The sequence below is a fragment of the Centroberyx gerrardi genome, chromosome 13 (genome assembly GCF_048128805.1).
Source record: "Centroberyx gerrardi isolate f3 chromosome 13, fCenGer3.hap1.cur.20231027, whole genome shotgun sequence".
NCBI lineage: Eukaryota > Metazoa > Chordata > Actinopteri > Beryciformes > Berycidae > Centroberyx > Centroberyx gerrardi.
Window position 1 is genome coordinate 15,375,627 of NC_136009.1, and position 23,425 is coordinate 15,399,051.

At 44.9% G+C, this 23,425-nt stretch overlaps 1 protein-coding gene across 1 annotated transcript in view; it reads right to left on the reverse strand.

Annotated features, from left to right (window-relative positions):
* The window catches only part of gpc5c (glypican 5c), a 98,539-nt gene that overhangs the window by 71,293 nt on the left and 3,821 nt on the right, over positions 1 to 23,425 (reverse strand). The window contains exons 2-3 of the mRNA XM_071926901.2: positions 18,450 to 18,611; positions 3,728 to 4,431 (exon numbers count right to left, since the gene is read on the reverse strand). Coding sequence (XP_071783002.1) covers positions 3,728 to 4,431; positions 18,450 to 18,611 — 866 coding nt within the window. The remainder of the gene's footprint in view (positions 1 to 3,727; positions 4,432 to 18,449; positions 18,612 to 23,425) is intronic.

The following is a 23,425-nucleotide window of genomic DNA, read 5'->3' on the forward strand; positions in this document are numbered from 1 at the left end:
ATGAGAAGCCAGGGTAAAACCAACCAGCGGATAAGGTAGACCTGCATATAAGCTGCCCTAATCTGGACCACAGTTGCTGTTTTCTCATAGGCAAACTATAGAAGTCTCAGCAAGTAAGTAAGGGAAGTGAATGAGTGAGTGAATGCATGCATGTGTGTGCATGTGTGCGCATGTGTGTGCACGCATGCATATGTTTGTGTGTCCTGAAACATACTCATCCCCTGCAGTCGAAGCTGTAAAGTCCCCTTCCAGGTCATATGAGCCATATCGTTATTACAGCCATGTCAATAAACAGCAGTCTGTGGCCTCTCAAGCACAGTTGACTCTACAGGGAGAAACTCTCAGATGGATTCAACAGGGCAGCATTCAGAGGGAGAAAACCTCACAAAACAGTAGAGCCACCATTTGCACTGGGGCCCAATAACAGCAGCCATTTTCACTGGATATTTTCCAAATTTCTCCTAATTGTGTCTACTCAACATAATCCAGCCCCAACCTCCCAATAACCATAACCATAACCACTTCCCCTCGACCCACGTTCACGCTCCATCTCAATAAGAGCAGGAATGTGTTAAAACAGAATCTATCCTGCTGCTGTCCCACACAACTATCAATAGACGCCTTTCAGCCTCACGCACACACTCACACGCCCCACTAGTATTGTCACAGGGTGGGCCGCACATCTAGGCCCCCTTACTGGACTTCTAAAAACCTGATACCTGTACATGGTGTGGGGATATGTGTGTGTGTGTGTTGTGGCGTAGGCCCTACCCAGTGGCGTGCAGCAGCATATAGTACAGACTCTGTGTAGTCTGCAGTTCACGGAGTGAGAGAGAGAGCAACCACAGAATGGTTTGGGATAACATCCCAGTGCAAAACCACACAGTCACAATAATTCCTTTAATAACAACTCCATATAATACTCTGACTCGGCAAAACACAGAGCTACTGGTTTGCGCTTGACTTCTAATACAGAACATTATCAGGGAAGAAAAACAACAGTAAGTAAAGGTTTGCTACTTTATTTGCTTCGTAGTATGAAGCAAAGAAGGATATTATGATAAAATAAGAAAATGAAAGGAGGAGAGTAATATGTTATTCCAGGATTCAGAGGGGTGTGTGTTTTTTATGTGTGTCAATGAGTGTGTGTATATAGGCGTGGGGTGGAGGAGGGAGGGTGGCTATGCTGACACGGTAGTCGTGCGTTGGAGACTTTATAGTTTTCCTTGATGGGCCACTGTGGCCCCATAAAGACATACCTGTGATTTAAAAAGGCCAAGGGTTCTAGGTTACCCGTGGCACTAGGGTCCCTGGCTCCACTGGCATATTTTGCTTGTGTGTGTGTGAGTGAGCTTAGGTGTTCATGTTTGCACACTAGCCTGAGTGCACGCCTGTGTGAAGTACTGTATGAGTGCGTAGAGAATAGAGAATGGGAGCCACCAGTGTCTGACTGGGGGCCACCTCCTTTTCCAGCGACAATTCTCTTGGCCCTTTTTTCCAGCTGGCTGGGTCCAGTTTGTAAGGCCTGGCTGGAACCCTTTCAATTCCGTCCCACTTGTCCTTGTGCTGGGCTCCCGGCTCCAGGCCCGCCTGCCACCCCATGAATACCAAGCAGACACACACACACACACACAACACAGACACACACACACACAAAATACAAGCCAGGCTCTCTCTCCGCATAGTTGTATTGGGTCAGTCTCCAAGCCTGGCAACCAACCCTCTGTCTGTGCGTGTGTGTGTGTATGTGTGTGCGTGTGTTTGTGTGTGTGTGTCTGTGTCTGTGTTTACTGTGGGGCCAATTAAGGTAGAACCACCCAGGCTCTGTGATGCTCCTCCACAACTCAGGGTTGCCCTTGTGTTATCTAGACCAGCACCCTATCTCTTCATTAAGTGACCATAGTAATCACTGGCCTGTGAAAAGAACTGACACAGAGCTCAATGGAGGATTGCAACTGTACGTTAAGTCAACTGGAACAGCCAAGCCTTTAATCCACTGACAATCTCCAAATTATGGCCACTACAGTGCTGCCTTACAGTTCTAGCCCAGTTCTGGAACCAGTTCCAGAGTAGTGTCTTCCACCAGTGGTCCCATTACAGATATTAGAGAAGAACTGCCACCCCAGAGTCCCATCAACCTTTCAGGCATTGTTCTACCATTCTCTGGTCCCACATTCAAGGAAGTTCATATCACAAAGCGCTATTGTCCAACTGAGTGTCTCAAGGTGTCCACATGTGTGCAGCACATACCAGAAAATACTCCTCTTTGTAAGAACCCCTCATAGACAGCCAATGAGACGGAGAGAGGTAGGGATTAGAGAGAGAGAGAGAGACAGAGAGAGAGAGAGAGTCTATTCCTAGAGCCCAGTGAGGTCAAGTCCAGCCACCCAGTCAGTAAAGGGGACCAGTAAAGGTAGTGGAGGCGTGATGTCCAGACCGCTCCAGTTCTTGCCCAGGAGGAGACACATTTACAAGTGCTCTTATAGACTCATTCAACAGCGGTGAATACACATGCACCGTATAGAAGTGTAGGGAACCATGTCTGTAACTTAGGAGAGGGGAGAGGGGAAATAGAGTGGGGGGATGCTTGGCTGACATCCTACCTACCTAGCGGGAATTGAGTTTGTTCTTCATGATGCTGTCCAGATAAATCTCTGCTAATCACCTTCTGCTCCTTGGTGTTATGACTCACACTGGCTCACACCCACTTGGATGCACCCCTTTTTGATTTTGCTATATACAGAAAGTATTTTTTATTTAAAAAAGTGAGGATAACAACTGTATTCTATTTTTCTGACAATTTAGATGGTATCTCAAATACAGTAACTGGCTGACATGCAACTACAGCTACTCCTTGTTGTATATTATATCTGACGTGTATACTTTGAATGTTGGGATATAAATGTTTTGGAGGTGTGTTCTCCAGTTTTGCAGCCATACTGCAGCATTTGGCAGAATGAAATGGAATTGCCAACTCTAAATGGATTTTTTGTTTACTCAGTATGGTCTAACCATAATCCTTGCTGTGAACATAAGGAATACAAATCCAAGATAAACTATTAAACAAAAGCACAATTTTCACTCCAGATTTAACGGCTGTATATTACGTTTTAAGAACCGTCTGGCAGTCATTCATAAAACTGTCTTAATGTGGTGAACTTCCGACTGATAACCGTATAACATAAGGCATATGGTCCTACTCACAGCATGTAAGTGCACACAATCCCCATTTTATCCACTACTCTTCTCATTTTCATCATAGTCTAACAGGAATCTGTAATAAGCTCCAACAGAACCTAAACAACATTGGGGATTTTTAGTTTCCTTGCCATTTTGGAAAATTACTGTAGCTTCATGCCTGCTCAGTTCAGCCTGCACTTTTTTAGAGGGAGCTGGATTTATTTTATTTTTTTCTTGGAACCCACATTTTGAAAGGAACTGTAACCTTGGGCTCTGAATTTAAAAATAACACTTCTATTTGTATAAATGAATATAATCCTTATTTTTCTCAGAGTAGTTTCGACACTGCACAATCATGCAATGTGCAGCGTACTTTGTTGCATTAGTGGAAAAAATAACTCATAGCTCACAAGCAGCCTACAAAAATATTTCAAATCACTGCATTAAACTTTGCCAAACATTATAAGATGTTAAATCAAAGGGTTTGGAGTTTTTTTTTGCATGTACCACTACAGTGTTGCTGAATGTGTATCCAGTGTGTACTCACTGTAGCGGTGATGAGCGGCCCGTGGAGCTGTGCGTAGAGCAGGGCCTCGTTGACGTGACCCCTGACCCCCAGCAGGGCGAGCTCCAGGCTGTGGTGCCCAGCCACGGCGTGGGTCAGTTGCTCCAGCAAGCTGGTGTACCTCCTCCACGGCTGGTCCAGCTCCGCCACGCTGGCCAGGCAGCCTCGCAGCACATTCAGACAGTAGCCCACGCACGGCTTGATCAGTGTCAGGCCTCTGCAGTGGGAGCAGTACACCATCTTCACCAGGCCCTTCACGCACTCCCTGCTCAGGCTGACGTGCTCGGTGGCGTTCATCACCTCCAGACCCTCCTCCAGGGCCAGGCCCAGTTGTCGCCCGGCGCCCAGTGCCCCGGCCAGCTCCTGGGCCATGGCGGCTGGGTGAGGCCCAAAGGGGTTGACGTCCTGCCGGGTCATGCGGAGGCAGTCGCCCGTCTCGCTGGTCTCCGCCCCCCCGCCCTCCATGCCTGGATTGACGAGCCGCGTGTAGACCAGTGGGAAGAGGTTGTCGAAGAAACGGTGGACTGCCGCCTCCACAGAGACGTTGGCCCCCCGGAGGTGGAGGGAGAGAGAGGAGAAGAGTTGGTTGACATGGGGCAGGGCACGGCGGGACAGGGATGAGTAGGTTCCCTCCAACAGCGAACTCAGGTGACCCTGAGAGAAGGATAGAAGGTACTGGAACGTATCTGCAAGGAGAGCGAGAGAGAGAGCGAGAGAGAGAGAGAGAGAGAGAGAGAGAGAGAGAGAGAGAGAGAGAGAGAGAAGGAGAGAGAAGGAAAGACAGAAACAGATGACACTTGTTGACTTCAGTCATTTAAATGAGAGTGGAATGTTGTAAACCACTGACAACATGATCTACAAACTCTGCAATAAAGTGGGCTTAAGCATTAAAAATGCAAACCCATATAGCAGTCACACAGTAAATGATACTTGACAGGGCACCCTATCCCCACCCTCCCACCTAACTAGCTAAGCTTGGCTTGTGTGTATCTGTAAGTTGGGTAGAAAAACCAGTGTCATGTTGCCCTGTAAAGCGGTTGGATATCATTGTGTATGAAGTCATCATCCCAACGAGTATGTCTTAAGGAGACATTCTCACTGTCTGAAGATAGAGAGAGAGAGAGAGAGAGAGAGAGAGAGAGAGAGAGAGAGTGTGTGTGTGTGTGTGTGTGTGTGTGTGTGTGTGCGTGCTTGTGTGTGTGTGCACTCTCTTGACTTAAAAAGGTTTCCTGAAATGAGCAACCACTGCAATCAGTTTGCATTCTCTGTGGGAACCAATATACACCAGATTCTATAAGTTATATCTGGCATGCAACAATCCATCCTCCAACACACACACACACACACACACACACACACACACACACACACTAATTAGAACGCTTCTGTCAACCTGATCTTATGTGATTTCCCAGCTAGCAAGTGAAAGGCTGTAAAGAGATCTGTGACGTCAGTGCAGAGGCTGACTAGTGCCAGTGAAGTGCCACTGCTTGCCAAGCAAGGTACTGTTACAGAGTAGAGAGAGAGAGAGAGGGAGAGAGAGAGAGAGAGAGAGAGAGAGAGAGAGAGAGAGAGAGAGAGGGAGAGAGAGAGAGAGTGACTGAGCAATGGGGAGAAGAAGAAGACATAAAAATATTCTCTTGCCCATTCATTTCCTCCCCTTTCTCTCCAACACTATTATTTTCCAGTATCACATTTAAACTGCTATCCCTCTTTCATTGTTTCGACCGCATGCATTGTGTAGCGGTGGCTCCCCAATGCTGAATGTTTGACCCGACTTGAAAAATATGAAAATAATAATTCAAACATGAATAACAAAATAACAGTAAAAATGTCAAGTCTCAGTGATCTCCCTGCAGACTCTAACTTCTACCATAGCCAACTACTCTGTTTATCCCTCTATCTCCTTCACTGCCTATCCACTTCATCCCGTCTCCCTCCTGCTCCCCTCCTCCTCCCCAACTCTCCATACATTCTGTCTGGTCCATGTCCCATTCCAGGTCTCGCTACTCCCCCACTTCACATCTCCCCTGTGTGTGTCTGTGTGTCAGTGTCTGTGTGTGTGTGTGTCCTGGACACAACACTCTCCTCTGGGCTGTGATGTCAGCCCTAAAGCATGCCAGGACATGGAGGAGCAGCAGCAACTGTACAGAAATTGAGACAGGAGAATGAGGGTGCCAGCCCAACACCACACACACACACACACACACACACACACACACACACACACATAAACTTAACATACTAAACATAAGCCTATTTAACAATACTGCATATAGTACTCACAGATAGCAAACCATGCTATTAATCAAGCGCTGCAGACTTAGTTCTAGAATTGCATTACTTGATGTAAACAATTACATATTCATCCATCAGTTTCTTTCCCATAGTAAATCTCTGTACATTGATTGTTACCAAATGACTGTGTGTGTGTGTATGTGTGTGTGTGTGTGTGTGTGTGTGTGTGTGTCCAGCCCCTCCCAGCCCACAGACAGAAGGACAACAACAGTCATGTCCTCCCCAACAGCTGCACTAACTAATATGAGCGCTGTCTGTGACACACGGGGACTCCCCACTGGCCAGTAAAAGGCAGAACTCATTTGTAATGCACCAGAAAACATCATCGTCATAATCGCAGCAGCTCCTAAACACACATAAAATTTAAAGGTGCTGCTTATTAAATGGGTTTTGAAGAGCGTGACATTAAGAGCAGACATTAAGAAGACAGACATGAGAATTAATGGGTTGTTAGGGATTATTAAGGCCAAGGGTGACAAATCCCAGCTTTCAGCAGACAGCAGTCAGACAGACATCCAGAGAGGATGTCCAACTAACAGGCAGATACAGACAGATCAACGGGAGAGCCAGAATGAGAACGAGCAAAAACAGAGTAAGACAGACAGAGAGGCTGTAAAGTTACAGTTTCAGTTCCAGTGTAGCACGTCTCCTAAGCCTGTGAAGCTGTGGAGTGGGTACCGGTGTGAGGTCCGCCTGCTTGTCAGCCAGCCAGGCCGCAAGGCTCAATAGCCACAGGACTTTCAGCCACAGAATGTGCCCATAAGCTTGGGTTACACAGCATCACACAATGTTATTATAAAATTATCATGCTCAGAAACACCACAACATAGTCTTACTCTCTGTCTATGTCTCTACCTCTCTCTCCCTCTCCCTCTCTCTCTCTCTCTCTCTCTCTCTCTCTCTCACACACACAAACATATACACATACACAAACACACACACACACACACATATACATATTTAAGCTTAACAAAGAACAAAGTGCAGCTCACCAAAAAAGCCAAATTGGAGGGATGAGAAAAGCTGATCTTTCTGTATTGTTGACATTTTAATTGTTTGATTTGTAGCTCAGGAAATAGTTTCTATATGTGATGGGCAAGAAAATTACATTAAAGAGTTGTGAAGTTAGTGTCAAACAATGATGATCTACAGCACATTATTCTCTTCCTGTAATGTGCGACTATGGACATATAGACACGACACCAGCACGAACCGAGGTTTTCTCAAGGCGAGTGTTGATAGAGGTGAACAACAAGGCATTTCATTGTTACACTTCTCAAGAGCATCATAATCTACACTGGGCGCACATTTTACAAAGGGTTTACGACAGGATCATTACACCCTTAAGACATACTTGTTGAATGAAATAGTTATTTCTTATCTGCCAGGAGAGTGACACAGAGACAGAGAGAGAGCGAGAAAGAGAGACAGAGGGAGGGAGAGTGGGAGAGAGCCAGGAAAAATGGAATAAAAAGAAACAACCCAACTTCTGAACAAGGAAAAACAACTACTGTACAAGTGGACTCCACCTTGTGAACATGCTCTGACATCTGGATTCATTTGGCCCCTGGGCCCGGAGCGCTTCCCTGTCTCTCCACGGCTATTAGTTCAAACACTTCCTTCTCTGGATACACAGAACTGGGACAAGAGTCCAGCTCTCCACCTCTCCACACTCCCTCTGACAAACTACAGACTACTTCTCTCCCTCTCTCTCTCTCTCTCTCTCTCTCTCTCGCTTTTCTCCATCACTTCATCCCTGTTCTGTATCACTCTCTCCCCCACTCTCAGATGGGCCTGGTTTCTCACCCCGTGATAAATCAAGTACAACCATTGTGGGTTACTCTGCATTTCCCAGTACCGGGAAACAAGGCAGGAACAGAAAAACAAGAAACCAAAGATAACTGGTTAAGTCCTAACTGCCATTGCATGATAGTCCATTTGGTTTGATTGTTCTGTCTGACCACTGGGTCTGAATCTGGATTTGATCACACTCCAGCAGCATTCAGACACACAGTCGTGGGTGGCTATCATTACCATGTCACAGTCTCTCACCACTACGCCTCCTGGGAAATGGAGTCTGTCTGGATTGAGGCTATTTTGCGTGAAGCAATTATCTTTAATTTGCAAGGAAGTTCTAAAACTCTGAAATTCAAAACACATAATTGTCTATCTACAAGGGAGTAAATGAGCGGGCCTGCTTTGTCTGCACAGTTCTACCGGATGTTTATTTGTCGAGGTTTATGGCTCTGTAAGGGTAAATCTGACATGCTTCCTCTGTGGAAATAAACAAGATATTAAAAGCATAAAACAGCGAACTGGCAGCAGTGGCGATGCAGAAGAGGCCTCTGTCCTGCAATAGCCTAAATTGAGCTTGTATTTATGACTCTGTGATGGGACATTATACAATCTCCTACCACCAGCGCTGTGCCAAGGCCTCTCTCTGAAAATGACCGGGCTTTAATCATGAGGAGCTATTTCCACTTTACATTCTGCATGGCAACCCGGTGCTTTTCTAGTGCAATTACGGCTGAAGTGTCACTGCGGCGGTGCTGCCACAATAATTAATGGGTAAAAATAAGCACAGTGGCAGTTCCATGATTTCAGCCACAACTATAGTGTTCCTCCACTATGCTACCCAGTCAGTGTGCACTATCTCCAAGCCACTTCCCCATTGGGAGCGAGGTGTGTGTGTGTGTGTGTGTGTGTGTATATGTGTGTGTGTCTATCTGATCAGTATTGTCAGAGTGGGTTTCCACTGCCAGGGCATCAAAGCTGGGTTGCCAGAACTCAACATAGACACGTGGAGCCAGACAGGGGGGGGCAGGGACTAAATACATGAATCTCCATCCTGCTTTGGTTGTGAGAAAAGCGCATTATAAAAGCATTATTATTATTATCATTATTAGTAGTAGTAGTCGTAGTAGTAGTAGTAGTAGTAGTAGCAGTAGTGGTAATATTTTAATTTATAAAAAAATATAATAAATATAATAATATAAATATTTAATTTATAAATAGTATTATTGTTATTATTTCATTTTAATTTTATTAGTGTGACTTAGATAATATGTTGCTTAGCATGCATTTGTGTATCAAATTATGGTTAAAAGACTGCACACGTGTGATTGTATGCCTATGTGCTTGCTAGCATATATGTTTGTATTTTTAAGTATGTGCATGTGAGCCTGTGAGTGTGTGTGTGTGCATGTGTGTGTGTGCACGTGGTTGGAGATGCAGTAATATTGTGATAATGAGGTAGGAGACACTGTTCTCATACCATGAAGCTGTGGGCCATTCCTAGCTTAGCTATCAGTCCTGACTGGACCTGACCAACCATCTTCTCAGGCAAAGCATTTTAATCCTGCCATAGGCTTCGGTTTCACACAGGTCACCATACAGATATGTGACATGGTGACATGTGTGTGGATTACATATCCTTGTTTTAATTAGTAGAAATACATAGAGCCATCTCCCACCCAGTGCTAGTCAGCTTGGGTTACAGAAGAGAGCTGCAATGTCATACAATCTCCCTACCTCTAACCTTTCAGCAAACAGCTTGAAGGTAATAGGCTATTAATAGGCCAATAAATAAATTTGTTGAGCTGTCATACTTGCATGACAAAACAGCATATGATGTCTAAAGTGGGAGCATGAGTCAGATCTCTCAGGCAACAGGCACAGACAGCCTGCTTACACAAAGTTGACCTGCAAGAACTAGGGAGACTCCACTCTGTCCACACAAACCCCCTCAAATCCCCACATATGCACTCACAAATGTGTGTGCACAAATACTGTCTACCCCCTGCCCCAAATCCCAATTTGCCTGTCTTGTCCTATCAGGGGGCTAACAGGTGGGATAAGTGGGAGCTTGAGAGTGAGGACGGGAGGAGGTGGCGGAGGAGGAGGGGGAGAACAAGCTCTCCATCTCTCCATCAGCATTCCAGTAATTAAGATGGCAGCCCAGCTATATCAAAACTCTCCAACATAAACAATTCCGCAGATGCCAGGGGCATCGGGGGTGCACTGGACTCTACTGGGGTGGAGAGGGGGAGATAAGGAGGAGTGGAGGGGAGAGGGAGGAAGGGGGATCGTTGCTCTCTGCTCTGGCCAAAGGGGGGAAACATGATCGAAGGCAGGGGAACGAGCAGACGAGAGAAGGACGGGGACAGAGGAGACAGAGCACAGGGGCAGAGGGAGAGGGGCTGAGAGGGGAGCAGGGGAGGGGAGGGCTGGTCAAATGGCTCATACCATAAAGGGGAGATGTGGAGGGCCTGTCTGGGGGTGGACTGCTGACAGACTGATGGACAGCACCTCTGGCCCTGAGCATCAAGGGGGCCACAAGGCCACAGTGACCCTCATCATTCTTTTGTTTATTGGTGTATGAATCATGGTGTCTCCTCTGGTAGTGTGGTGCTAAGGAGCAGGACACCGTGTCATACACACAAAGCATTTGCACCCCCTGAGATATTTGGTGTACTTCAAACTATAATCTTAAGTATGACATTTCCACAAGTAAGGTGATGACTTCTGACTACATCATGACAATGAGGCAGGGCAACCTGGCAGCCATACAAATATTGCTTTCCTCTTTAGAATGGCTGCTACAGACGCAGATAGGCTCCACCCCAGAGATGAAAGGGAATTTAATTCAGCAGATTGAAACATTAAAAAATAAATGTAATAGACTGGAGACATTTTCTCCAAAACCTGGCCACATTCATGACAGTTTGTGGTTTGTGACAAACAAAAAAGCCTTGTCATGGTAATTTGGTGTAATCACGTTTTTCCTGTATGGTAATATCCCATAGTATAAGTGGAAACTGATGATGCCTAGAGAGGGCCAGAGAAAGAGACTGGACTCCAGCTTCTCATCAAAAGCAGAAAGGAAACATTTAGGCTAACATTAGACTAACATAAAACAGAACCTGGAATGGACTGTGAGGTGTGAAAGGAATCCAAGATGAAAGGGAGTCTAATGAAGAATTTTCCACTCTTCTTAACAGGTGTGGCCCCTGTTTTCATTTTTCAGCTTTATTATGAATCTAGAACAGGTCACCGATGCGTTGTTTCAATTATGGGCCAAAGCTAATCTTTTATTGGGCCTAAGCCTTTATGGATATGCAAGTAAAAGCAACACAAAAATGCTTAGATCAATTTTGTGGGCCAAAAAAAAAAACAAGAAATATGTCAGATAATCAAGATTAAGACATAAAAATGCTTGGAAGGGACAAACTCCATCATATTACTGAATCCAAATTGAGTAGTGTGAGTTTGCCAGTGATGGGTTGGGCTGTGGTTGGTCTAGAGAGCAGTAAACCCTCTGTTCATCCTGGCAGAGAGTGGAGATCATAATCCATCTTGGATCATACTCAAATCCACAAACAGGACAGGGCCACGGCACCAGTGAAACAGAGAGAAAATGGAGTGCAATGGAAGACTGACTGGAGGAGCAGTGCAGATGCATAAAGCCACCCGGGGGGACTCTTTAATGGTGTGCTAGGAGCCACGGAGGCGAGGAGGAGGAAGGAGAGGCAGCAGAGGAGGGTCCAGAACAGGGCGTAATGAGGGAAGTGAGTGGACTTGAATGGAAGAGAGATGGGGTGAGGAGGGGGAGAGATGGGGGGGGAAGAGGGCCAACTCCAGCCTACTTTGGGCTGAGGTAATGCAGTGAGTCACTACCCACGGACGCGCACATTAAGATACACACACATAAGCGTAGAGCGTGTGAAAGTGACTGCAATGACCCTCCGGAGACCAAGGCACACCCTTGCACCTTCCACAGGCTGCTGCTGGAGAACTAGCTCGCTCCAATGACATCCAGATCTGGCCAGTCTGCCCTGTCACCCCTCTTTCCTCTCATTCTACATCCCTCCATTACTCCCTCATTTCCCTTAGCAGAACTTTATTTTGGCCCAACTCCGCCACCCTTTCCTTTAAGAAGAACCTTAGAAGAACCTTTATATTCCTGTCATTACAGAGTCAGGGTAAGTGTGAAAACTTCAGAAAAAGGGAAAAATTACATAGTCTGTTTATTTGTTTGGTTTGTCAAACATTTCCCACTGAGAATTATGACCGCCGGCTGCTACACACACGCACAAGCAGATCCATATCGACTTACAGGCGCGTGCACACACACACACACACACGCACAACCTTCGATGGCTTGTGGGATCAGTCTGGGAATGACGGGTGCAGCAGAGTCAGACTGGACACAGGAAGAGACCTGGCTGGACCAATCAGCAGCAGGACATACCCCATCAGCCAGACAGACAGATTGTGCTCCAGAAAAGCCAGATTCTCTTGGACAGAGAACAAGCCCCGGGAGATGCGACTCTGTCTGATTAACGAGAAAATTCCAGGACATCAACCTCATTGTGCTCATACTGTAGTAATGAGACAGATGAAGAAATAGCAGTTGTAAGGCAATGTCGGAAAAAACATTGCGTGTGAGAAGAGATTGTGTTGGCGGACAATAAAGGCATATTTTACTCAATTTGATTTCATTCTAATAATGTCAAATTATGGCAGTGGACACTGGCAGCAGGCTAATCTACACAGAGCTGGTATTTGTTTAGGCATTGGATGTAATGTTGGGGAGCACGGATGGCTGGTGAGGAAGACTGGGGCGGCTGGGGGAGCAGAATAACAATGATGAGAAACAGTGAAGGGGGACTTTGGGAGCGAAGAAGAGGAGGGGGGAGAATTTTGTTTTACAATTTTGTTTTGTAGAACGCAATCTTGGCAGCTGGGGTATCTTTGAGACATGAGGGTTCCCCGCAGCGCGCCAGCCAGCAAGCAAACTGTTGGCATGGTGCCCACCTAGGCCCGGCAAGCTCTTGTTAAGCCCCCAATGCTGACAAAGCATGGGGCACAGAGAGAGAGAGAGAGAGAGAGAGAGAGAGAGAGAGAGAGAAAGAGAGTCAGTGTGTGGTACAGTAGCACACAGTGAATCTACAGGGCAAAAACCTGTTGAATCAACATTCTCTAACCCTGTAATGAGGGCACACACACACACACACACACCGATACAACCACATTCAAACACACCTGTGCACACTTTCACACTTTCACTGAACCCTCACTTCGACCATCAGCCCTCCCTCCATCTCTTTTTTCTCTCTGCCCCTTCCAGGCCCAACTTCCCTCCTCCTCTGGGTTTTCACACATCCATGCTGAGGTGAGAGGGGCAGATGAAAAGCAGAGGTAATTAGGCTAGCCATGAGTGTGACTTTATGACTGCGAGAGGCTTTGAGCTTTCCCCCTCTCTCCTCCCTCTCTTCCTTTGTTCTTTCCCTCCGTTCTCCAGAGAGCGCGAGTCCTCCGCAAACTCCGGGGGGAACGCATCTAGACGAGAGACATGGATTAAGGCACATACGCGCTAAAACCCACGCACACACGTACACACACCAATGTATTCTCTACGCAATGAGCTCCATAAACACATTTCCATCTCCACCCAGTATGATTGAATGAGACATGTAGGGATGGATTCCGGATATCCTCCCTAATTTGAACATGAGCTCATGGTGCAGCACGATGTCATCCTGTGTCCAAGCATCAGCCTCTAGAGCAATAACCCTGTCGGTCAAAACATCTGCAGAGAAAAATAAATCGAGACGGGGAAGGGGAGAAAAAATGAGAGAGGACAGGCAAATGTGTGAGAGAGGACAGGCAAAAAAGATCAGAGGCATAATGAGAAAGAGAACTTCCAGACAAATACAAAGATTGCAATAAAGATAGCAAGCCCTTTGTCTGATGAAGGAATGGTTGGATCAAAACTTTGAGACAAGACAAAACACAATGACCCAGTGATTCATCATTCCTCTCACTTACACTTGCACACACACACATATACATGCAGGCACACACATGCACACAAATTGTGCACACAAACACTTATAAATCATCACTACTTAATATATGAGACAGTTGTCTTTATATAGATTGGTTGTGTAAGCCACCCAGCCTGATCCTGATAGTCAAACTGAAAAAAACGCAGTGGAATTTCCCACGACGTTTCATTTGGGCTGGCTTATAAACAAAAAGGCATTAAGCTAGATGTCCTTGTCTCTGGCTGTCTCTACACCTAGATGGGGATTGAGAGACACCGGGGAGTCTGGGAGTCAGGGGGTGCAAAGAGCAATAGACATGGAGTCATGCTGTCTACTGTCTCCAAACAGGCAATCAGACAGACAGATAATTCCCAAGGAGCAGAGAGACAATTACAGTAGGATGAATCCAAACCGTCTGCCCCAGTGTGGGAGGCTGGGAGCCCAGGGAGACAAACACTCACAGGGTTGAGGCACACCAACCAGCCAACCACACAACCAGCCAAGCCTTCTTAAATGCCATCCTCTCCTCCTTCACCACTCCTCACTTCGGACTCTTTCTCTTCATTGTGCCTTTTCTCATAGAATGCTCATGGCTGAGGCCCTCACGTATCCCTACACTGCCTTAGGTTGTGGTTTCTATCACTCTGTTTCTCTCTCATACACTCACACACACACACACACACATGACACAGTCTCCCAGGACAGGGGGTCAGGAGAGTTCCTGGTAGATGAGACGGGGATCAGCTAATTATCTTGCATCAACAAGGAAAAGCACTGTCCTTCCCATGGCCTCTTTCTCTGTCTCTCTCTCTTTCTCAAATGTTTCTCCTAGTCAAAGGTATTACAGCACGCTGAAATGTTGAAATGTGATGTACTTTAATTGGTAATAGAAAGCTATCTAGGTCAGGAATAAAATTCTGTGAAAAGCATTTATCATCTCCTGTGAGGACAGCTTGAGCTCTGAAGTGGTCATGGTGACTAGCAAGTGGTAAACACTGTACGTGCTCACACGCATACGCATGTATGCACACACACACAATCATAAACACGCACATGTACTAAACACTCACAAACACCTGCATTATGCACACACACACACACACACACAGATGTCATGGCCTTTAGCTGTGGGCCAGGTCCCCCACATATCAGTGACACTAGGGATCAAAAGTGTCAGCATTTTCTTGACATCTGCTCCCCAGCAGTGTGAGTATATACCCAGATACTTGCTCTATCATTCCTGCCTGTCTTTCACACAGTCACAAATACATACACACACACACACACACACACACACACACTGTTACTCACTAATTGGCCCACCTGTACACCAAACTGGAGAGTCCACCCAATAGGAGCTTGGTGCACGTAATTTATATGAGGGTTTTGTTGAAATTCACTAAAAGTGGATTTCCACTCTGAAGTTAAGGCTGGAACCCATTGATTCTACTGATTAAATGGTAGCATATACACAAACACTCATATTCTGGCAGCCGATCCATCTGCTCAACTTTGTCTCAGCCAATCCGGAGGCCCCAGAGAGGTGTCCAGCCAGTACAATTACTCCAGATCTGATTGGCTAGACCAGGCTGACAGGCCAAAGCCCTCGGTGGCAGCTCTAAGCTGGCCCAGCTTAGGCTGAGCTCTGTGATAACACCTACCCACCCTCAGTCCCCAACACTCACTACCTATCAACTATGGCATGGATTAGGAGAGTCTGCCTGTGTGTGCGTGTGTGTGTGTGTGTGTGTGTGTGTGTGTGTGTGTGTTGGGAGTATGTGGGTGGGGAGGTGGGGGGTTGTATCTGTGTGTATGTTTTGGGAAAGGTTGAATGGTAGGAAGGAGTGGCTACATGGATATGGCCAGAGGAGAGCAGATACTGAGGGGGAAGGAGGCTGTTATGTAAGGGTCTTAACCTTGGATGTGACCTGTCTACGGGATTCAGGGCTTGGCAGTCGCAGGGTAAAGGGGGAGGTAATACCAGGAGAAACTCAAAAGATTATTGGTCCTACTTCTACTGGAAAGCTTTCACATTCATTGTAATTGCGGTCTAAAATGAATCTTACATTTGTTGTCAGGGTATGATGAAAAACACAGTTGTGAAAAGGAGCTGCTCAACGATGATGAATGTGGTCTGTGTTTATGGGGTCACACTCATGACAAGACAACTCCCACACATGACAAAGCACAGTAGGGTCTTTTGGGCTGTCAAAACAAAGGCAGGCCAACCAAAACACACGCACACACACACACACACACACACACACACACACACACATCTGCCTTCAAATGGGCATGTCCTTTTGGCTAAACCTCAGCAATCAGCATGAATGATTTTGAGTTTAAACAAAAAAAGCTAGAGAAAGAGTAATACTGTGACTCAGGCAAACATACATACACACACACACACACACATAGAGGGGAGCCTAGGACAGGCTTGTTATTATATGATAAGATCTACAGTATGACGAGAAAGAATAGAAAATAAAAGATGGAAAATAGTGGCCACATCATGAAAGAACCATCAATTAAACACACCAGATTACCGATCGAAGAGCAGAGTTGCTAGCCTGCTGACAGTCAGAGGCTCTGTGAGGAACAATATGTCATAAAATGGGATAGATAGAAAGAAAAAAGGGGTCAAAAGACAGGGAAAGAGAGCTACCTACAAACACATGCAGAGATTTTTCCATCTTCCAACGTGTGAGTGCAGTACTAGTGGTATCAGCCAAAATCATATTCTCATGACTTCATGTGGTATCTGAGCCACTTGCTACTTGACATTCCACTCACGGCACTCAGACAGGACAGAGACTATCCTTAGAAGGCCCTGCTGCAAATGGAGTGCTACTGACATCATCATCGTCGACACCGCCATACTGTAGTTTCTATTGTTATTCTATTGTTTTTCCATCTTGGCCTGTCTGGACATCTGGAACACCTGACCTGCATTCTCCAGACAGGCTCAGACATGAGGTAAGGAGGGAAAGATCCTAATGATGATGAAACAGACCAATAAAAGTAGGACCACTGAGGACATTATTACTTCTATTTATGTAACCTGCCCATAACACAGGCCATAATGCTAATATATGGTGGAAAATACTGCAAAAGTGAAAATGTGAGAAGGGTTGTGAACACCGAAAGAGCAAATATGATTGAGGGGATCCGGATTTCATATCTCAGTACCTTCTGTTCTTTCAAATGTTTCCTTTCTAGCTGACATTTATAGGTCTAACATGACAGTAATACTTTCCATGATAGTAATGCCTGAAAATAATCCATTCTCCATTACTGTTCCCTAACAAAGTTCATTCCCTATTACAGCATTTGCTTGCATATCATGCATGAAGTTTTCCATATTGGAGAGTGAAGACCACTGGTATCCTGACATCCATCATAAAACAAAACTTGGCCAACATGAAGTCTAGGCAGCGCATTGTCATATAAAACTAATTACATGGTACACAAATTCCTGTAACACCAAAAACATTCAAAGCATCTCACCAACCCTGTGGGATTGTGCTGGAGGTTTTGGGGAGGGAAAAAATGGTCTGTTTCGGAAATTTTGGAATTCAAATGACATTGCAATTACCAGTGGAAGAGGGAGGACAAGCAGGGGCAACTGGTGCATTGCTTGATTCAGTTGGGCGTAGTAAAAAGTCCTCTGGCAGGCAAGACGTAGCTGGAACAGGCCAAGTATCTACAGCAGAGCCTTGTTTATCCAGGACTCAGACATCCAAATTGACCAGTCTACCAAACAGCCATCACGAGCAAAAAATATGCAGATGCAAATAAATGTATTCCAGGGAGCACAACTGTAGGAATTTCCTTGTTGATACATGTAACTAGCATCACTTTAACTGTAAAGGCTGTACAGAATTTCAATGCATGACAGCATATAGATGGTTTCGTTCTCCAAATCTGCCTTAACTCTCAAGGGCTTCAGGTAACTGAGGTTATACTGTATTGCCGTCCCCAGAGCAGGATCAGAGCATGGCAAAGCAGACCATCTTCCACCAAAAACCAGAGGCTGAGAAAAGGGCCTCTATACCCTCCTTCCCCCGTCTACCCTCACTGATCCTTCTCCACAATCCTGTTGCTGCCAAACCCACAGAACGAAGGGAAAAGGGGGGAAAAACAGAGCTATGCCCATTTTCTAACAGTCACATACTTGCCTGAACGCCAGCAACCGTGACCGTGGGGAATTGAGAGTAAAAACATTTTTTTACGAATATCGGACAAATAAACGTTCTTTGCAAGCAAAAAAACAAATAAAAAGTTATTTTGTTTTTCATTGGTGCATTTGGATTCAAATAGAGGGATAAGTTCAGTTATAGGTCAGTAAAAAGGTAGGTCAAGTTTCCCAATTAAATACTCTGCAGCAGCTACCATTGTGGTGTATATATTGGTCCTACAGACTAGTAGGTATTTACTAGATAGATGGTACTGCACTCAATCTCCATATCTCTTTTTCCCATCCAGCTCCAACAACTCAGTGCCTCAAGCCCATCCAACCCTGGCCTCCTTGTCCAGGCCATCTAGCCCCAACTTGGCCCCGTTGTCCCAGTCCTTACCCTGGAAGGCATCACCGTGGCCAGAGATGAGGTACTTGAGCTCAAAGCTGTAGGAGCGCACATTCTGGAGGGTTTCCCGTTTTACAGCAAACTGGTAGCTCTCCTCCATCTTCCGGGTGCAGCAGGATGGACCCTGGTGCTTACACACCAACAGGTCCACATCTGGGGAAGCAAAAGAGAAATGGACTCAGATTTCTTAAGCTTCTTATTCAAACTACACCAGATTCAGTTCGATGGCAACACATATTTCAAAGAAAATGGTAGAAAGTACAGAGGGATTGCAGTGGCGAGTGATCTTTATTAGCATGATTGAGATGAAAAACATTCCATCAACGAAAATATCTTTTTTTCCTGTGATATGGAGGTTACAAGAAGGTATTATATTCAGTAGGATTAGGAATAATAGACCTATTCTCAAGGGGATAGGGAGGGACATATTACATATTGATGGCCGTTGCATATATATACTGCAAAGATTGTGTAGTGCACTTGTGAGTGCACATGAATAGTGTCCTGAGCATGCACATAGATAGACTGGCCATAAATCCATAGGGAGACAGAGAGAGGCACCGTGGGAGGGTGAGAAAGTAGACCAACAAGAATTCATCCATGTTTCCTGCTATAAATACTGCCGCTGCTAAAAGTATAAATATCTTTGGCTCATATGTTTGCACACGTTGACAATGTGTCGTTAAGACATACACTGTATGTGTATGCATGTGCCATATACACACAACCAAAAACACATGAATACACTTGCTTTTACAATGCAGACATGCAAATACTCTCTCTTTCATACACACATATACACACACACGCTTGTCCCTGTGAGTCATGGAGGGACTTTGAAATCACCTCTAGAACTGGACAGTCACTAGCCATAATAGTAGAGTTCATAACAACCACATCATGGCAATGATCTAATTCCAACTAATATGATCCAAAGTGGAGCTCAATCAGGCGCAATTACATCAGCATGGTTCCCAAATAGAGTCCACCCTGTAACCCACTTCTCACTATCGCTACATATATAAACACTGTCATGACATCACTGAGACTGGCCACAATTAGCATGGGTTATTAAAACTGTCCTGTCTCTCTTTCACACACAAGCATTTCTTAGCACGCTTTCACATGCAGAGGGACACTCCTTTGAAAAGGGGGTCACACAATGCAGAAGTCTGATATGATAACTCATTTTAGAGGGGGAAGGGGTGGAAGGGGGTGACTGGAGGCAGGTGTTGTAACCAGAGCCTAAAGCATGGCCTTAGGACAGACCGCAAGACCAGTGCCTCCCTGTCCAAATCCATCCATGAAACACAATAGGGTTGCATTCTCAATCCCTCTTTCCCTTTCTGCCCCCTCTCTCCCATTTGCCTGGCATATCCTAGTGAGGCCTGGGTGTCTCTTAATTACCCAGTGAGGCTCCATTTGTTCCCATCCCAGAGCCAGACGAGTGAAGTCATGACTGGCTGTCCTGCCCATTGTAGCCCATTATCTCCATCTCTGTACTAGCCCACTCTGTCTGTTCCTATATATCTGTTCTTTTTTTCATGTTTTGTTCACTATCTTACACTCAGCCACTCTTTCTCTCCCTTACATCCCTTGATTCAGTTCTGACAATGTATCATGGAAAAGTGTGCATGTTTTTAGCAAAGTTTTTATCAAAAAACAGTGCTGGAGTATTTAACAATTTAGATGCCTACATACCTTCCCACCCCACTCTGTGTATATTTTACACACCACAATATCACTTTTGCAAAGTGGTCTTTTCAATGTTTTTTTGTTTTGTTTTTTTGATTAGTGGTTATCATTGGGTTATGACTGGGAACCTCATTCTCTTTCAAGATACAAACCGTGGAAATTCACAGGTCTAAACATCCCACATCAACAATGACTCTAAAACCAATAGATCGGGAAAACATGACGACCACATGGTAACGTCATCCAAATTGTCAAATACTGTTTGGTTTTTGAATAAAGCGTGACATATTAATGCTTTTCTGTGATACATGTTCCCAGTTCACTATATTTGGTATAGCTGTCCTCTCTCTCCTGTCCCTGACCCTGTTCTCTAGATTGGCTGGCTCTTTCTCTCCTTTGTGTGTTATCTCTGATATGAAACTAATATCCAGGGACTCACAGTGGAATCCAGCCTGGCCTCTCCGTCCCTTGCGAGTAGCTGCATGGAGTAAGTGATACTCAGAAAGACTTTGGCTGTTAAAGCCACCGCAGCAGTCAGGACAGGTTGACTGTGTCACGAATATTCCAGAACATTGATTGGAATTATCTGTGCCACAGTGAACAAATTACTGAGCCTGTTGTTTTTATCTTTGAAAATGTTATACATATATTTAGACAGACTGAGTTTCAGCGGTTCTTGTCTGAAGGTAAAATAAAAGTCATAAACTAAATTAAGTATTGGGGACTCAAGAGTAGCAGTCTTCCAAGGACTTCAAGAGTCATGTAAGTCTAAAATGTAGGCCATGTCTATTAATACGTGCCTGCCTTGTTTTTGAGTTACACATTTGTTTTTTTTTAAAAACCCACTCCAGTTAGGTTTCCAGTTTACAGGATACAGAATAACTATTTTTTTGATAACAAATTCATATTTGCCATCAAATTAAAACTTTAGGCTGGGAAAGCATTACGTATTTGAAACAGCTGAGTTCATGTTCCATGTAAGGTAAAACTGATGTCATCTAGTCTAATCTATTTGCTCTAATGTGATTTAATATAGACTCAAGGAGGCTGAGAAGACCAGGATTAATTCTACAAGTCCTTCCTAATTAGTGCCCAGTGTGTATGCTAGCCGTTCTGCCTGGCTAAACATTCACACACTTGGCTCTCCAGGCTGGATGTCAACTCTGGATCCTAATTCCCTTAATCGTCCTCAGGTGACAAATGCCTCTGGAGTAATTTGCCGTATTAAAGCCATGGCTCTATTCAGGGGTCTTGACTTGTTGGTCACAATCCCTTCAGCCACACCTCAGTGCTCTTCATTGCACAAGTCAAAACTCTAACTTTGTAAAAATTTCCCTGCTAACTCATCTGCCATTCTCAACAGTAGTATAGTGGCAACTGAGAGGTGGATATACTGCTGAGGAGGTAGTTATGTTTTGGCCACCCTATCCAAACACACACACAAACACATACACACACATACATTGATTCATATGCAGCTCACATCTCCTAAATATGGAATGGAAATTTTGTTTTGATTTGAAATGTGTTGATGACTGGGAGGCTTGCGGTTTCCTGATGCCTCTGTTTTGATATTTTTCTGAGAACAGGAATAACTTTGTTAGAAAGTAGGCAATTAATGCCGTTGAGTTGGTTCTCTTAGATATTGCTCCACTTACCCTTCTCCTGCCTCAGGAAGCCAGTTTCCCTTTGAAGTTGTCCCATCCACTGAACCTACAGGATATTTACTCTATATTGATTTGCTGTGCTTGGGATGGACCATGTTGAATGAAAACATGTCTCAAAGGGTCTTTGCCGCATACCTGCATTTTTGGACGCCCTTGAATCGCAACTGGAATGTTTAGCTTTTCCAGATCCCAAGCGGGAACTACCCACACTAATTGGCATGGGGTCCAAAGCCATGCTAGAGGGCAGGGGTTGGAAAGAGGGGGCTTAAAGAGAGGAGGCACGAGGCTGGTAGACAGATAGATGAGGACATAGTGAAGGGGCACTAAAACAGGGAGAGGGTTCAGCCACAGACTGGCACAGTCATGTTCCAGACAGCAATCTGACCATAAGAGCAACTCTGTTACCCTCCAAGAATATCTGTTGACCGCTCCTCCTCAGAAACCAGCTCTAGAATGCCAGAGCGTCATCTTTGCTCTGCATTTTATTTAGATGGTTATATTATTTGAGAGATGATATACTTGGCAGTCTACTAACCTCGTAAAATTGCATCTGTCTCTACCAGAGTAGCAAGCCAGCAGAGTAAGGCAGCACACAATTAACTGAAACACAAGATAGACTTAGACTGAAATCCAATAAGCGATCTTGTGTAGAGACAGACTCAGACATAGTAAGCAGCTTCAGACTGGGACAACACTGGTAAGACCGGAGTGATCGGGGTGGATTGGAGAAAAGAGCATCCAAGGGGCTAGGCAATCCAATAATCTGTAATGTGTTTTGTTACCTACTGAGGGCTTTGTCAGAGATGCTATTACTATTCTTTTAGTGCTAATGTCCAAAAGTGAAATTATACCAAGGAATGGCACTCTGATGTTGAAAGCATACCCTGCATCTCCACTGTGGGATTCTTTCATGTGTTTTGTTCCGTTCATGTGTTAAGTTGTACAAAACTCTACTACTATGCCACTATGTGAATTTCACCTCATTATAGTAATGAGGTAAAAGTAAGTGGTTTGTGAGATGGCCTAGAAAAGAGAACAGGGATGCTCTCTAAAAAGCTTTATATTGTGTATGGAGTAGGAAGTGTACACCATGTGTACAGTATGCTCTCTCTGTGAGAAAGGCCAAGTTAAAAAGGGAACCAAAATAACTACAGCCAATCAAAGAACATGTTGAGCTTTGAGAGCTTGCCAAAGCTTTTGATGCTGTAACTGGTTAAGGATGTGGCGACATGTGATAACACGCTGTGTTCCCATTCCCTTGCTATTAACACATGACCCTGCTTGCCTTTGTATTAAAACATATAAGACACTTTCTCACTCACTCTAAAATAGCTGTTAATGACTCAGTAAATCAGAGAATGGGCAGTAGAGTACAGTATGGCACTAGTTGCATGGCATATCTGCTGCATGTTACAACACTCTCTCCATCAAGTGAGGGTGTTTTGTATGTTGTATGTATGCAATCAGATCTTGAGCTGATTAGCCATTCTCTCAGTTTTATCTGAGCTGTAAATTTGGGTAATCATCTATCTGAAGGAACTGTCCAAAGAGCCAACTGTAGCGCGGGTGTGTTTATGAACAGCATGGCTCGCCGTCTGCTTTCTA